Here is a 14,926-nt window from a genome sequence, read left to right as displayed (position 1 = left end):
ACTTCTCCTAGAGGACACAAAATTTTTTTTAAGTCTCAGGCAAGTGTTTTTGCCCTTGTTCATTCAAAAATTTTTCTTCATTTTGATAGCAAATTATTTCCAAGATGCTCAGAGTTCCTAAACAAAGCTGTTTAAGGGTGGAAGCACTCAGTAGCCATCTCATCCATTACTGTCTAGCAGTCATCATTCTTTCATTGTTCTCAGTTCCTGGGGAGGAGCGTCCTCACATCTGCTCAGGCACTTGCTCCAGACTACCAGTACATGCCCACTACAGTCAAGGAACTCATTAAACAGCAGGGACAGAGGCTAACATTCACGCCACATACACCATGGTCCAAGAGCCACCCTAGGCACCTGAATGCACAGTTTATCTAGTCTTTGTACCCACCCTATGGAGGAATGTATTATTATTGTTATTCTCATTTTTCTTTTTTTTTTTTTTTTTTTTTTTTTTTTTTTTTTTTTTTTTTTTTTTTTTTTTTTTTTTTTTTTTTTTTTTTGGGAGACAGAGTGTTGCTCTGTCACCCGGGGTTGCAGTGCAGTGTCGCGATCTTGGCTCACTGTAACCTCTGCCTCCCAGGTTCAAGCAATTCTCCTGCCTCAGCCTCCCAAGTAGCTGGGACTACAGGCACACACCACCACACTCAGCTAATTTTTGTATTTTTAGTGGAGACGGGGTTTCACCATATTGGTCAGGCTAGTCTTGAACTCCTGACCCTGTGATCTGTCCACCTCGGCCTCCCAAAGTGCTGGGATTACGGGTGTAATCCATTCTCATTTTCATAAATGAGGACTTGGAGAGTAGAGACTAAGAAACTTTTTTGCACGTGGTTGGATATGATGCCCTGGCAGCCTGACTCCAGAACCCACACTTTTAACCATCAGTGTTCTCACTCACTAATCTCAGACTTAATCACGTCCTGCTTCATTCTGCTAAGCCTTCAATGGATCAATAAAACACCTCTTTTCACTGTCCGCTTCAATGCCTTTCATGACCTTGAAGTCCTCTGAGCCTCCCTCCTTGGATTGAAGCCCATTCTGTTCACAGGAAGAGTGCGAGGTGCCGAGTCACACTGTTCACTGGTTTATTGAGATTCGGGAAGATTCTTCCCCAAGAGACACCACAGTGTGAAAGGGACGCCACCTCCCGCCCCATAGGTCCATCTGTCTATCCCAACAGTCAAGGGTGCCTTCCTTTGGTCAGGATTCTCAACTATCCACTGGAAGCAGCTCTCCAAACCTGCCCCCATTTCTTTTTCCTTAATTTCCCTCAAAAAAAAAAAAAAAAAAAAAAAAACACATAACAAAAGGGAGCAGTCTTGGGAGAAGTTGATTGTGAGTGAGGGTAGTACATGAATACAATGAAAATGGGGGAAGTCGGAGCAGAAACAGAGAGGCTGCAATGAGGAGAGGGGATACAATGTGCAGGGTAGGGTGCATATGGCTCTGTTGGAAGAATACCATGATTTAAGAGAAGAAGGTACACAAGGTACGTGGAGGGTACACAGGGAAATGTGTGCAAATAGGAAAGGCATGACAGCATGCTAGACAAATTGCACATGCCTACCCAAACACACTCAAAGGCAGACCCATGACCATGAGAGCGGCACACGTAGCTGTGAATGTACATGTGACTGAACATGAAGAAAGCACATGGGAAAAGCACGCGTGCACATGAGCATGTTCAGTAGGCACACGCAGGAGAGGGGAGGATGCATGAGTGTTGAGCGTTGAGTGCACAAAGAGCAGAGGCAAGGAGCATGTAAGCCTTGGTGAAAAGAATGAGCCCCCAAAGGAAGCAAAATTCACGGGGAGCCAAACACGGGAAAGTGTGGAATGGCAAGTAAGATGAAAAGAGATTATGACAGTGGAGAAAAGGAGAGGCCCCTTTGGGGTGGAAAGAGCACTTGTGGGGAGACCCCTGCTGGACAAGAACAGAGCACAAAGGCAGAGGAGCTGCAGAGGTTGCCGTGGTAACTAGAAGAGGGTGTTGCATGTGAAGAGAAAGATGCAGTGAGGCTGCTGAGGAGGCAGCACGTGAGCAGCTTCAAGCCAGGTACAAACTTAATGGTGAAGAGGTGATACAAAATTACATGAAGCAGTAAGAGAGAAAAAGGTCTGTTTCCCAGAGGTATGAGAGACCCAAATCGGCCCAGGACTCACAGAGGGACATGTATTTACAAGAGATGAGATTGGATAGCATGTTCTTCCTTGCTGGGGATGGGGACCCCCTGCTTCCTGAGTCCCCTGCCCTTTCCCTCTCCCTTTCCCTCCCCCTACTGGCCTGTCCTCCCTCACCCTGCCCTCACTTATAAAGCAAATGCACTCGACTACCATCACAGCTAAGCCGGTCAGGGGGCTCAGGGGGTCCCCTGGGCAAGCCCCCAGAGGGGTCTGGGGGTGTCGGTGGGTGGCGCCGGGAGCGGAGCTGCTGCCGAGACTGGAGTTGATGGCGCAGTTCAGAGACACGCTCCTCTTTCTGGAGGAAGAAGCACAATTGGGAGAGTGGAAGAGGTCATGAAGGGTGTGGAGGAGGGAAAGAGAGGAAGGTCACAGAAAAATGTCAGGGGAGGGCATAGGGTAAGTGGACAGAAGAAATTAAAAGGAGAAATCAAAACAGAACAAGAAAGGCCAGATAATATAATGGGGATACCAATAGAAAAAAAGAGATTAGGGAAACAGAATTTAAAAACAAAAGGAAAAAGTGGGGAAGGAGAGAAAAGTCAGTGCACACAGCTTCCAATAAATCACAGAGATTTGTGTCAACCCAGTTGGAACATCCCTCTCTTTGGCATTGCACCAGCCCCTAAAGACAGCCTGGGGCATAGTGAACGCCTGCCCAGGTCCTTTATGCTGGGGCTGCATGCGACACCCAGCTGCTGTGAGTGTTGACTGCTAGAGGCTCACAGCTGCCTCTCCCCAGTTGCCACCCACAGCCAACAACCATCCTCCTGCCTTAAGGGGGCCGAGTCAACCACATAGCTCCCACTCCAGAGTCCCTCCACCTGCCAGGCCAACACTGGATTTTACCTGAGATAGAATATTGCTCAGCCCTTTCCCCTCCCCTATCCTGCCCCACTCACTCCTTACAGGTTGTCTCCTAGGACCCTCCCTCCATGAAGCAAGAACATCTGACCCTGTATCACAGGCTTGGTTTCAGACAACCCTACCTAAGACACAAGCCTCCTGGACCCGCCACTCCATGCTGCCATCCCCTCTCCCCCGCACCTCAGCAATGATCTTTTCCAGTTCACGGTTCTCCTTCTCCAACAGCCGGGACTTCTCCTCCTCGTTGTTGTTGGTCGATGACCCTGTCTTCATGGTGTCCTGAGCCTCTGACTGCCATTCCCCTCGGGTGATCAGCCTGCGCATCTGGGGGCAAATGTTTGGCCATGGGGTGGCCCAGCAGAAAAAGTTGGAGGTACAAGGAATACTGATAAGAAAGTTGGGCCCAACACAAGGGGAGGAGTGAGAGGAAAGGAGTGAACAGAAGGGCAGAGGAACTAAGTACTATGGGAAGGAGGGATGGAGGGAACATGAGACTAGAGAGGATGGGAGAAAAGCCGGAACCTCACCTTGGGCACAAAGAGCACAACAAGAGTAATATAGGAGGAGAAAACTATGGCAAGAGAGGCAAAGGCAAAGGCTGCATCCTGCTGGCTGGACAGAATCATGGTGACAGGGGCGGTGATGAGGCACAGGACCTAGAGGGAAGGACACATGAGGGAGTCTCAGGTCTGCAAGCTCAAACAAGGTCCAGAGTTTACTCCCCGTGTGAGGAAACCTAGGCAGACAGTTTCCTGGTGAACTTTCCCTTTGAAAAGGATCCAAATTCAGGATGCTCCTCAAATACAGATTGAGAAAAATCCCAAGCTGTCCCAAACCAGTCTCCACTCTTGGTTAACAAACCTCCCACCTCTGCCACCTCAAGGCAGGAACTCCCAGGATCTCTATGCACACATTCTAGGTCCTCCAGAGTCAGTCCCTGAGGATCCCTGGCAGGGACTGTCAACAGAGTCCACCCTATAAACCACAGATAAGTGAAACTTCTCTGTGTTTCTGTTTCCTCACCTATGAAGCAGGGATACTAATATCTAATTCACTGGGTAGTTGCAAGAAGATTAATGAGACAATGTCTGTAGCAGGCTTTGTAAACTGTAAAGTGCTTTATAAACCTGCAGATTAAATAAACTTTTTTTTTTTTTTTGAGACGGAGTTTCGCTCTTGTTACCCAGGCTGGAGTGCAATGGTGGGATCTCGGCTCACCGCAACCTCCACCTCCTGGGTTCAGGCAATTCTCCTGCCGCAGCCTCCTGAGTAGCTGGGATTACAGGCACGCGCCACCATGCCCAGCTAATTTTTTGTATTTTTAGCAGAGACGGGGTTTCACCATGTTGACCAGGATGGTCTCGATCTCTTGACCTCGTGATCCACACGCCTCGGCCTCCCAAAGTGCTGGGATTACAGGCTAGAGCCACCACGCCCGGCCTAAACAAACTTTTTAAGACTTCTAAGCGCCGGGCGCAGTGGCTCAAGCCTGTAATCCCAGCACTTTGGGAGGCCGAGGCGGGTGGATCACGAGGTCAAGAGATGGAGACCATCCTGGTCAACATGGTGAAGCCCCGTCTTTTCTACTAATACTACAAAACATTAGCTGGGCATGGTGGCGCGTGCCTGTAATCCCAGCTACTCAGGAGGCTGCGGCAGGAGAATTGCCTGAACCCAGGAGGCGGAGGTTGCGGTGAGCCGAGATCGTGCCATTGCACTCCAGCCTGGGTAACATGAGCGAAACTCCGTCTCAAAAAAAAAAAAGACTTCTAAGCAACAGATCCCAGATTAGCACTGATTCTTCCTAGTCTATCACATTTGGGCTGCAGTAGTCAGCCCACAGGGTCAATGCCATGGGGTCAATGCTCACTGCCACATTGTAGATAGCCATGCCCACGGCCCGGTGATCGTTGATCTTCTCAGTGGACACACTCTTAGTCTCGTAAGCAAGAAAGATTCCCAGCAGCAGCAACAGCCCCTTGTAACCATAGAAAATGCCTAGGATGGCAGGGAGAGTCACTTGAGCAACAAGGGCCACAATGCTCCTCACTCTATCCCCGTCCTCTCTCTGACCTTCACCCATTCCACAATGGAAAGGGGGCCCCCCTCTCCAATCCAGCCCCTTTGACCTAGCAAGCCTCACCCTGTGTCCCCTACCCCCTATGTTCTCCTAACTTGCCCAGACCGCATCACTTCCTCCTGGGATTCACACAGTAAGGCAATCATGGTGAGCTGCTGTCAGTCAGGCAAGAGCTTGTTGAGTATCTAAAAATAGGCCAGTCTGGGCCACACATGCCTCACCCTTACCCTCCAGGTGGGAAGGTGGCTTTCCAGGCAAAGGGTAGATTTGCCATTTGTGACCATGAATCAGAGCAACGTTCATAAGGCCAAGGGGGATCTAAAAGATAACGTCAAGTCTGGAGGTGAGGTTACCCCAACTTGTCCCTCTGCTGAACACAAGCTCTTCATCTCTGCTTTGGGCCCTAAGCTCCTCATAGCAAAAGAGCAACTTTCCCCTATTCTTAGAAAAGATTAGTGCAATAACAAAGAATGAGGTGTTCAAACTGGGTTGACAAGCTCTCTACATCCTCTTCCAAAGACCCTCACCCTCCGAGCCCTCTGCCCCTGCCCTCCTTGCTGCCTTTGTGCGTCCCTGCCCTCCTTTGCCCACAGCCCACATACCAAGCCATGTATTCATCTTCCTGGAACTGCAGTGCTCCAGCTGGGGCAGAATAGAGACGTCGATATCTTCCTTTGGTTCCTCCTTGGCAAATGTCTAGGATAGAAAGAGGGTCACAAGAAAGATGGTTGCCAGCCTCCCTTCCTCTCCTCAATGCTTCTCAGTCTCTGGCTTCCAACTGTTTTCCTTTGAGATCCTCAATACTGACGCCAAATCTCACCCTAGGCCCGGGAATGTTTTCCTGAACCCTTGGAGTACTTGTTCCCCACTTTCCCTGATCCCTGAAAATTCTACACAACCTTCCCAGATCCCCACCCCTTTCTTTCTTCAGTTGAATCTGCAGGCCTACAAAAGGCTCCTTCCCGGAAGGAGAGGAAGAGCTTCCAATATGAGGAAGGCACTCTCACCAAGTAGCTTCATCCATCAAGACCACACACAGCCCTGGGGCCCTAATGGCCAGTAAGCCCTGCTCATTCTCCTGACCACAGCACCTTCTCTCCAGCAGTACCTCAATGGTCCGGTGCAAAGGGTCCACGATCTGCCAGATGGCGAGAGTGAGGACATCCATGCCCACCAGCAGGCCCACGGTGGCATACAGCTTCCAGGGCTCCAGAGTCTGGATAAATATGTGGGGAGCACAGGCACATCGGGGGAAAATGCTTCATGCCCCAGGAGCCAAGGATTTGGGGACTGAGGATTGGGCAGCAGCTCACCTTCCTCCATTCCTTCTTTTCTTCCTTCTTTGTGAAGACCGTGTGGACCCACCAAATCTTGGTGAACATGGAGCCATACCCCAGACTAAAGCCCAGGCCCAGGAGCCAGAGGCGGGCCTAGAAAACAAGAACGGGCACAGGCAGAATAGGGTAGGGTAGTAGCCAGGACTGAAGTAAGGATGGGCAGAACCCTAAGGGAGCGTGGACAGGGAGCAGCACATGATGACACAGGGAGGATGGGGAAATGTGAATAGGACGGGGAGCAGCAGGGGGAGGGCAGCCTCCCCACCTTGAACAATTCCTCTCATCCACCCTCTACTTTCACACTACCAGGGTGATCTTGCTAACATCCTGGCTTTACTGGACAAAAACCCACCACTCCTGAGTATTTATAAGTTACAGCCTGAACATCTCTGGATGTGATACAGACCCTTCACAACATGCTCCCACCCACCTGGCCAGGCTCATCTCCCAGCCGCACATCTACCCCACTCTCCAGCCATGCTGAACTACTCACTTTCTCTTGATCTACTCTCTTTTCATGTATTTTCTAGCCGCATGATGCTTCCTATGCCCCCGGAGTAGGCTTCCTCTATTTCTCTAGCTGACAAAATCCTATTTGTCCTTCAGTATTCAAAGGCCACCTCTACAGTGAGGTCCACCCAATCACGCCAACCGTTAGCTGTGTTCCCTTCTTTGCCCTCAAAGTACTTTGTGCAGATCCCTACTCTGGAACCTCTCCTACTGCACTGCAGCTAATTGTCTGCCTCTCCAGCTGCACTCTGGCCTCACTGGGAACAGAGGATTCCTGATGAACTGCATGTGCAAATGCCATGTGCATAGATATATGATCAGGACAGCACAGAGCAGAGGAAAGAGAGAGGGCAAGGACAGGCAGATCAGGAGGAAGAGTGGATGGTTCCACCAGTGGAACAGAAAACCACTGAATTATCACTGTTGAAGCTGGCCTCTCCCCATAGCGCTACAACCTTCCATGTAGAGTCCCAGAGACTCTCCTCCTGTGTTGCAGTGGTCCCTTCCCCCCAACTCTCTCTGCTGCCTGTTTCAATGTATGCCTCCATCCTTCCAAACCCAACAGAGGCTCCCTAGGAAGTCCGCAATTCTGATTCTCAGCCGGCATGCCATAGACAAGCCATCGTTGTTCAGGAGACCTTTGGACAGACCCCCTTCCTTTGTCTTCAATGTCTCCTTCCTCTTCTCTGCAAGGCCTACCATGGCAACCTTGGAACTGACAAGTAAACTACAGAATGAAAATGGCCTGGAGGCACAGAAAGAAGGAACAGAGCCAAACAGAGACTGGAGGAGTGATGCTACAAGCAAAGAACAGGGTCAAGAGTCACGGAAAGCTGAGGAGGAAAGGCAGAGAAGCATAAATCACTGGAGGTACTCCTGAGATGGGTGGGAGAGCCATATTCTGTGAGGAATTTGCCCACCACCTCCTCACCTGGCAGACGAAAGGGAACTGGTTCCTCCCAATGTGGTAACCATCCAGCCCAAGAGGGAAGACAGCAGCCAATGCCAGTGAGCAGCCCACAGCAGTCAGGTTGTTCAGGTTGGGCTGTGAGTTCTGGATATAACTAGGGCAGAGGTGGAGAGAGTGAAAGAGAGAGAATTACCCTTCTCCAGGGAGGCTTAGCTCTCCAAATGCCATGCAATGGCATGACCCCAATTTCAGGGCCAGGGGCTGAAGGAAGACAGGATTAGAGAAGACAGTGGAGCCTTGAGAGGCAAAGCAATGCAGTCATGGGGCTGAAGTTAGGGTTACGGATGCCTTCGGGAGCGCAGGGCCCCCACTAGAATACAGTCTATTTATGTAGAATCCAAGACCGTGAGACCTGGCCCCAAAGTTGTTTTTTTCTCTTCTTTTCTTTTTTTCTTCCAGTTAGCTACTTTGGAGTAGGTGTGGCGGTTATATGTGGTTTCCCCATTTTCATTCTCAATAAGTCAGAATGAAAAACTCATGATACTTGGCCATGGGACTTATACAGGTTTCATTCTCATCCTGTCCAGGAACATGATCAGTATCTCGGAGAGGCAGACAAGGAAAATGTCAGAAGAGAAACTTACCGGACATGTGAGTTGTAGATGTTAAAGGACAGACAGACAACAGCTAGGACAATGCCCAGGCTGGAGAGAACGGAGACGGAGATAAAGAGTTTCTGTGACAGGAAGCGGAATGTCTTGATGACCAGGGTCTGGTCAGCTGGGGGGGACCCTCCTGCATGGCACAGGGGAGAAAGAGGGGAAGGGAATAAAGAAAGGAAGGAGGACAAAGGAATGAAGACCGGGATAGGAGAAAAGGGCAAAGAACTAGATTTCTGATGGACATTCAGTCTTTGGCTGGGGCTATGAGACCCTAACTGCACTGAACAGAGGTGACTGCAGGCAGAATGCTCAGTGCCACTGGGACCCTCAGGAAGCAAACAGAAATGAGATAAGAAGATGTGAGTTAATGGTCTCTCCAAAGCTTGGGAAATGCTGAGGCATGTCACCAAAGTTGTAGTCTTTGTTTTTGTTTATTAAGTTTTTCTGTCATTCTTATAGCAAAGGAAAATGGGAAGAAAAAGAAGGAGATAACTGATAAATGTTGTAAGGTCTCTTAGAACCCAAATCAAAGTTTCAAATAACAATTATGGAATCATAAAGCTAAAGGGGCCTTGAAGTATCTAGTGTGGACACCTAATCTAAAGAAAAAAAAAAACTAATCTGAGATTTTAATCCTGACAAGGTGATATACCCAAAGGTGCTTTCCAGTTATTATTAAGGGGAAGTTCAAATTTGTCAGAGTTCACCAAAAAAATTAATTTCAATTTGCTTAGGGTTTTTTTTTAAGAATAATTTAGGCCATGCAGCATTTATAGCAATCCAGAGCACTGTCCTAAATTCAAATTATAAAAAAAAAAAAAAAAAAAAAGTGCAAAACTCCAGCAGTGCTGGGAATAACTAGATTTCCGCTGGGCAGGGCAGATGGCTGCTGTCTTCAATGGCTGGGCCTCCCCTTCATTGTCAAGGAGCCTTTCTTTTATCAGTAGGTCCTTCCTTTTGTCGACCTTCAGTTTCTCTCCTATGTCCTATCATGTAGGCCACCAAGTACACAAAGAATAACTGCTTACTTTCCCTCTTTAAAAAGTATTATTTTGAGGGATGAAATACTACCTATTAGGTACATTGTACACTATTCCGGTGACAGGCATACTAAAAGCATGGCTTCACCACTGTACAATATATTCATGTAACACAACTGCACGTGTATCTCCAAATTACATAAAAATACATATAAAAATAAAAAGCACATTTTAGCAGATGACAAATGCATGAGGTTTTCCCTCCTCCTCCAAGGTTTAAGCAAATGTCTTCTTGACAGAGACAGACAAAGAGACAGCTCTGGGCTTGAAGTAGCTGGTTCAAATATATCAAGACACCAGGACATCTGGGAAACCCAAATGGAGTTTCCATTTCCCGCCCTCTGTCCACCCCCTGCCTCTAATCCCCAGTTACCCCAGCAATGTGCCACTAAAAATAGCACTAACCACCGCCTATTCCCTTTCCAAATACACCAGTCTCCCCTACCCACGCCTTAGGGGTTGTATTCACTCTTACTTAACCCTTTCTTCTGGCCCAGCTGCCAGCCACATTCCAGCCTAATGGTCTCCACCATCCCATCCTCAAACACATGACTGTTTTCCTTGATTGTCCAGAGGGGCTGAAGGAAAATACAAACAAGATCCACTCACCAATCCACTTATCTGTTTTGGACCAGGAAAGATCATCCTTGGTGCTGTCATAGTAGCCAATCTTCTTGTAGCTGCCACCTGGGCAGATGACAATCAAACGAGTGACCACAGGGAGCCAAAGAGCTGACCCAGGAATTTTCAGCTTCCAACTTCCCTAGAGCTTTCCATGGCCGCATCTGATTTTATTTTCACCTGAGCCCCTAAAGGATGCTTGGAAGGACCTACGGGTCGCTTGAATCAGCAACATGACTTAAAAGCAATATAATAAGGTGGTTCCCAAGGCAACTCAAGTAAATAAGAAAATCTATGTTTAAAAGTCTTCAGTGAGGAGGCTCCCCAACATGTCTGCCACCTATTCCATTCCTCACACCTCTCTCGGCGAGATGTCTCTCACTTTGATTTTGGCTTCTAAAGCTTTACACATATTTCTGCTTATTCTCCCTCTCATGATGGGCAGGCTCTGCTTTCCCAGGGGCAGGCTCTGTTTTCCCAGTGGCTTTCATTTTAATTTTAGAACACTCTCTTCCATTGGCTTGGGTTTTAATTCCTTGGATAAGTTATATCTGCCTCTTAAAGAGCCATTAAGTAAAATTTGGTCACTTCTAAGATTTCTATTCTAGAACTGTTTCTGTTACCACAACTTTTCCTTCAAAAGCCAACTCACACTCCTTTCATTGTGGCTGAAGTCCATTTCCTCTTGTCCTGGATACAAAGAGGAGCTGAGAGGATGTGGAGGTGGGGAGAAAGGAAGAAAGAAACTTTTCACAGGAGGCCAAGAAATAGCTCTCTTGGCCATGCTATAAAAGACTGAGAGTGGAGTGGAGTAGAAAAATTAACTCCTAGAAGTTCTGCAAATATATAAGTGTGCTAAGTTACAAGAAAATACAATCTACAAAAGCCAAGTTATACACACCGAAGATAAATTAGAAATGATAGTTTATATAGCAAGGAAACTTGATGGATTCCCTTAAAAAAAAAAAAGCAATTCTCCTGGATTCAGCTTTCTTGACTCTGACAGGTAGTCAACCTCTCAACCCAAGGCACACCAGGGGAAATTCCTGAAATTAAAATGAAAGCCACTGCGAGACAGAATAGCTGTTTTTAATTTGCATTTTGCATGCCTCTTTTCTTTTTCCTTTTTTTTTTTTTTTTGAGACAGAGTCTCACTCTGACACCCAGGCTGCAGTGGCATGATCTTGGCTCACTGCAACCTCCTCCTCCCAGGTTCAAGCGATTCTCCTGCCCCATCCTCCCAGGTAGGTGGGACTACAGGTACCTGCCACCATGCCCAGCTAAATTTTTTGCTATTTTTAGTAGAAACAGGGTTTCACTATGTTGGCCAGGTTGGTTTCAAACTCCTGACCTTGTGATCAGCCTGAATCGGCCTCCCAAAGTGCTGGGATTACAGGTGTGAGCCACTGCACCCGGCCTGCACACCTCTTTTCAAAAGGAAAACCAGTGCAACTCAAAGGCATCAATTTCCTTGTAGTTAAGCTTTTTATTATTATTTACAAGCTTGATGAGCAGAGTTAAAAGAGAAGGGCAGAAGTGGAGAGGTGCCAGGGCAATCCTGTGATGTCTCTGGCACTCTTCCCCAGGTGGCATCCCAGCCCAGCCCCTGCCTGGCCCCCATGTCCGGTCCCCTCCTGCCCCTGTACTCACCCTGCAGCTGCTCGATAAGCGTCCATGCCATCCGAGAGCCGCTGGCATCAAACACCACATGGCCCTGACGGAAGGAACATGTGGAGGAAGGCAAAGGGGACAAAAGCAGGAGTGAAAGAGAACATCAGGGACTCTTTAAATCCTTCTGTTTTTGATGTAACTGAGCCTCTGAATGAATGCTATTTATGGCACTTGCCTGCATATAGGACATACCCCAGATGCCCATACCCTAGATTTTAGAAACATTATTCTTTGGACAAGGAGCTTCACTCATAAGATTTGAATGGGAAAAAGTCCCCAGGCAGAACATCAGCAGGCTTCTGGTTGTGTGGCCTAAGCAAGTCAGCAAATCTCTCTGGAAACTAATCTTTTCATTTTAAAATGAATAAGGAAATGATCTTTCAGACTGTTTTGTCTTTCAAAATCCTACCATTATCTGACTCATGAATACTTGGACTAGTTTGAAAAGAAACAAGGGAAGGAGGCCGGGCGCGGTGGCTCAAGCTTGTAATCCCAGCACTTTGGGAGGCCGAGGCGGGTGGATCACAAGGTCAAGAGATCGAGACCATCCTGGTCAACATGGTGAAACCCCGTCTCTACTAAAAATACAAAAAATTAGCTGGGCATGGTGGCACATGCCTGTAATCCCAGCTACTCAGGAGGCTGAGGCAGGAGAATTGCCTGAACCCAGGAGGCAGAGGTTGCGGTGAGCCGAGATCGCGCCATTGCACTCCAGCCTGGGTAACATGAGTGAAACTCCGTCTCAAAAAAAAAAAAAGAAACAAGGGAAGGAGTTTAAAAAACTGGAATACATCATTTTTTTCCCCTCTAGTCTTTGATGGGTTTTTCTAATTTGAAGATCCCTACTTCTCTGGCTGGAGACTGATCATTGAAAAGAAGTAACGGAGAAAAACCAAGAATGTATCTTTGTAGAAGGTGCCTCTTGGGAGTCTCTCTCGAGATTGGGAAGACGAGGGAGTATCAAGGAAGTTGTTTAACTCACAGAGACACCCTCAAAGGACGAGGAGTTCATCGCCCGGTAGATTTGGTCGGTAATGGTCTGGTTGTTGTAGTTGAAGTCCTCCAGGCGCACGCCGGAACGGCCGCCTCCTCCAGATGTCTTGTTCAGGGCCAATGCCAAGGCCCAGATGGCATCATAGGCCAGCGGTGCCTCCTGGAAGCCTCCTGTCTCCTCAGGGTGTCTTTTCAGTCGCTTGGTTAGTTTTTCCACAAATTCCTGGGATGTCTTGGGAGGAAAAAATCACGAGGAAAGAACTGAAATGTGCGTGGGTGCAGGGAAGGGGTGCAATCCAATTCTGGCTCAAACACTTCTACTTGAATGGATGGTTTGTGTTCCTGTTGTCAGATCGAGCATATGTACATTCAAAATCTTTAACTATATCCATGTGTCTGTCTTAGATCAGAAGCTACTGGCTAGAGCAGGGGATTAGCTGTGTCCGATGGTCTCAGTGTGTGTAACTGCTAGCTCAGAACTACAGACAAGTCTGACAAATAAACACTTTGGATAATGAGTGGCAAAGGATGGAAGGTAGAGCTAGCGTAAAGGAGGAGATGTGGATATTCCAATGAAGAGCTGTGACACTGATGTTCACTGATCCTTCTAACTGTCTTAACAGAGTTAACCTAGGATCTCACAGCTCCTACAATTCTGAAAGATCCTAGAAAAGATGACAGCACAGTCTTCTCACTCTGCCTGCCAACCAGGAGGATTTCTCTTCAGTGTGTTAACTTCTTGCCATTCTTGTGTGCTTTCAGTTCACTGCCTCTTAGAGGGTTTTCAGAAGACTGAAAACTACAGAAATATCCTTCACATTTTTTAAGTCCATTACTCAATTCTACCCACACCCCTCCCAACACTCAACCTTCTTTTTCCAAGGAAGCTAAAAAGAATGATAGTTCCTTTAACTCTCTCATGAACTGGTTCAGGAGACCTGACTTTGTATACCTTGCAATAATCTTGTTTGGCTAAATAACTGTAGGTAAATTATTTAACCTCTTGGAATTGCATTCTACATACTGAAGACAATCAAACCATTCCTTCCTTACCTCCCAGAAACCATACACAAAAAGGCTTAGCAGCTACTTCTTGGGAAAGCACAAGTAATACACAGGAGACATACAAACAATTGTTTGGGTTTGGAATGTATTAACACACATTCTAATAAAAGAATAAATCTTGCATGTTCTTCCCATGTACCCCAAAACCTAAAATGCAATAAAAAAAAAGAATAAATAGAAGAATGAAGAATAAATAAGTAACTTTGTTTCTCAAGGCTTACCCACTTTTCTCTCCAGCTTTCTAGAGAGGTGGAGAAGTGAGATACGCAAAGAGCACAGGCAGTGTAGTGTGGTGGCTACTACACTGGGCTTTGAAGCAGCCTGGGCTTTGAAGATGCAATGGACATGGGCTCTACCCTTGAGGACAAGACCAAACCCCATGCCCTCTCTTAATCATCAGCATCTAGCACTGTGCTCAACCATAATGAAGGAACAATAAATGTCCATTGGATTAGGCCAGTGAAAATACTCTGTAAAGTATTTAACAATAGATATGTGTCATTATACATTTGTCCAAACCCATAGAATATATAACACCAAGGGTAAAGTCTAATGTAAACTATGGACTTTGAGTGATTATGATGTATCAATGTAAGTTCATCAGTTAACAAATGCACCACTCTGGGGGAGGATGTTGATAATGTGGAAGGCTATGCATGCGGGGAGTATATGGGAAGTATCTGTACCTTCATCTCAATTCTTCTGTGAAATTAAAACTACTCAAAAAAAAAAAGAAAAAGAAAAAAAAGGCCATGCGTAGTGACTCATGTCTGTAATTCTAGCACTTTGGGAGGCTGAGGTGGGCAGACTGCCTGAGCTCAGGAGTTCGAGACCAGACCAGCTGGGCAAGATGGTGAAATCCCATCTCTATTAAAATACAAAATATTGGCCGGGCGCGGTGGCTCAAGCCTGTAATCCCAGCACTTTGGGAGGCCGAGGCGGGTGGATCACGAGGTCAAAAGATCGAGACCATCCTGGTCAACATGGTG

At 47.2% G+C, this 14,926-nt stretch overlaps 1 protein-coding gene across 5 annotated transcripts in view; it reads right to left on the bottom strand.

The window, feature by feature from the left end:
* Window positions 1-1,068: 1,068 nt before the first annotated feature.
* GABBR1 (gamma-aminobutyric acid type B receptor subunit 1) overlaps window positions 1,069-14,926 on the bottom strand; it is a 32,554-nt gene continuing 18,696 nt past the window's right edge. For 3 of the 5 annotated variants that reach the window (XM_017510484.2, XM_037732096.1, XM_017510480.2), the window contains 12 exons: window positions 12,862-13,104; window positions 11,859-11,922; window positions 10,197-10,274; window positions 8,530-8,680; window positions 7,907-8,039; window positions 6,442-6,558; window positions 6,237-6,344; window positions 5,731-5,824; window positions 4,919-5,046; window positions 3,576-3,704; window positions 3,229-3,372; window positions 1,069-2,479 (listed from right to left, as the gene is read on the bottom strand). In XM_017510484.2, the coding sequence (XP_017365973.1) occupies window positions 2,306-2,479; window positions 3,229-3,372; window positions 3,576-3,704; window positions 4,919-5,046; window positions 5,731-5,824; window positions 6,237-6,344; window positions 6,442-6,558; window positions 7,907-8,039; window positions 8,530-8,680; window positions 10,197-10,274; window positions 11,859-11,922; window positions 12,862-13,104 (1,563 nt within the window). In that variant the 3' untranslated portion in view covers window positions 1,069-2,305. The remainder of the gene's footprint in view (window positions 2,480-3,228; window positions 3,373-3,575; window positions 3,705-4,918; window positions 5,047-5,730; window positions 5,825-6,236; window positions 6,345-6,441; window positions 6,559-7,906; window positions 8,040-8,529; window positions 8,681-10,196; window positions 10,275-11,858; window positions 11,923-12,861; window positions 13,105-14,926) is intronic. The other 2 variants (XM_017510483.2, XM_037732094.1) reach the window with 1 other exon arrangement.

Source organism: Cebus imitator, unplaced genomic scaffold, assembly GCF_001604975.1.
Source record: "Cebus imitator isolate Cc_AM_T3 unplaced genomic scaffold, Cebus_imitator-1.0 Scaffold440, whole genome shotgun sequence".
Taxonomy (NCBI): Eukaryota; Metazoa; Chordata; class Mammalia; order Primates; family Cebidae; genus Cebus; species Cebus imitator.
This window is presented reverse-complemented; position numbering and strand designations above follow the sequence as displayed.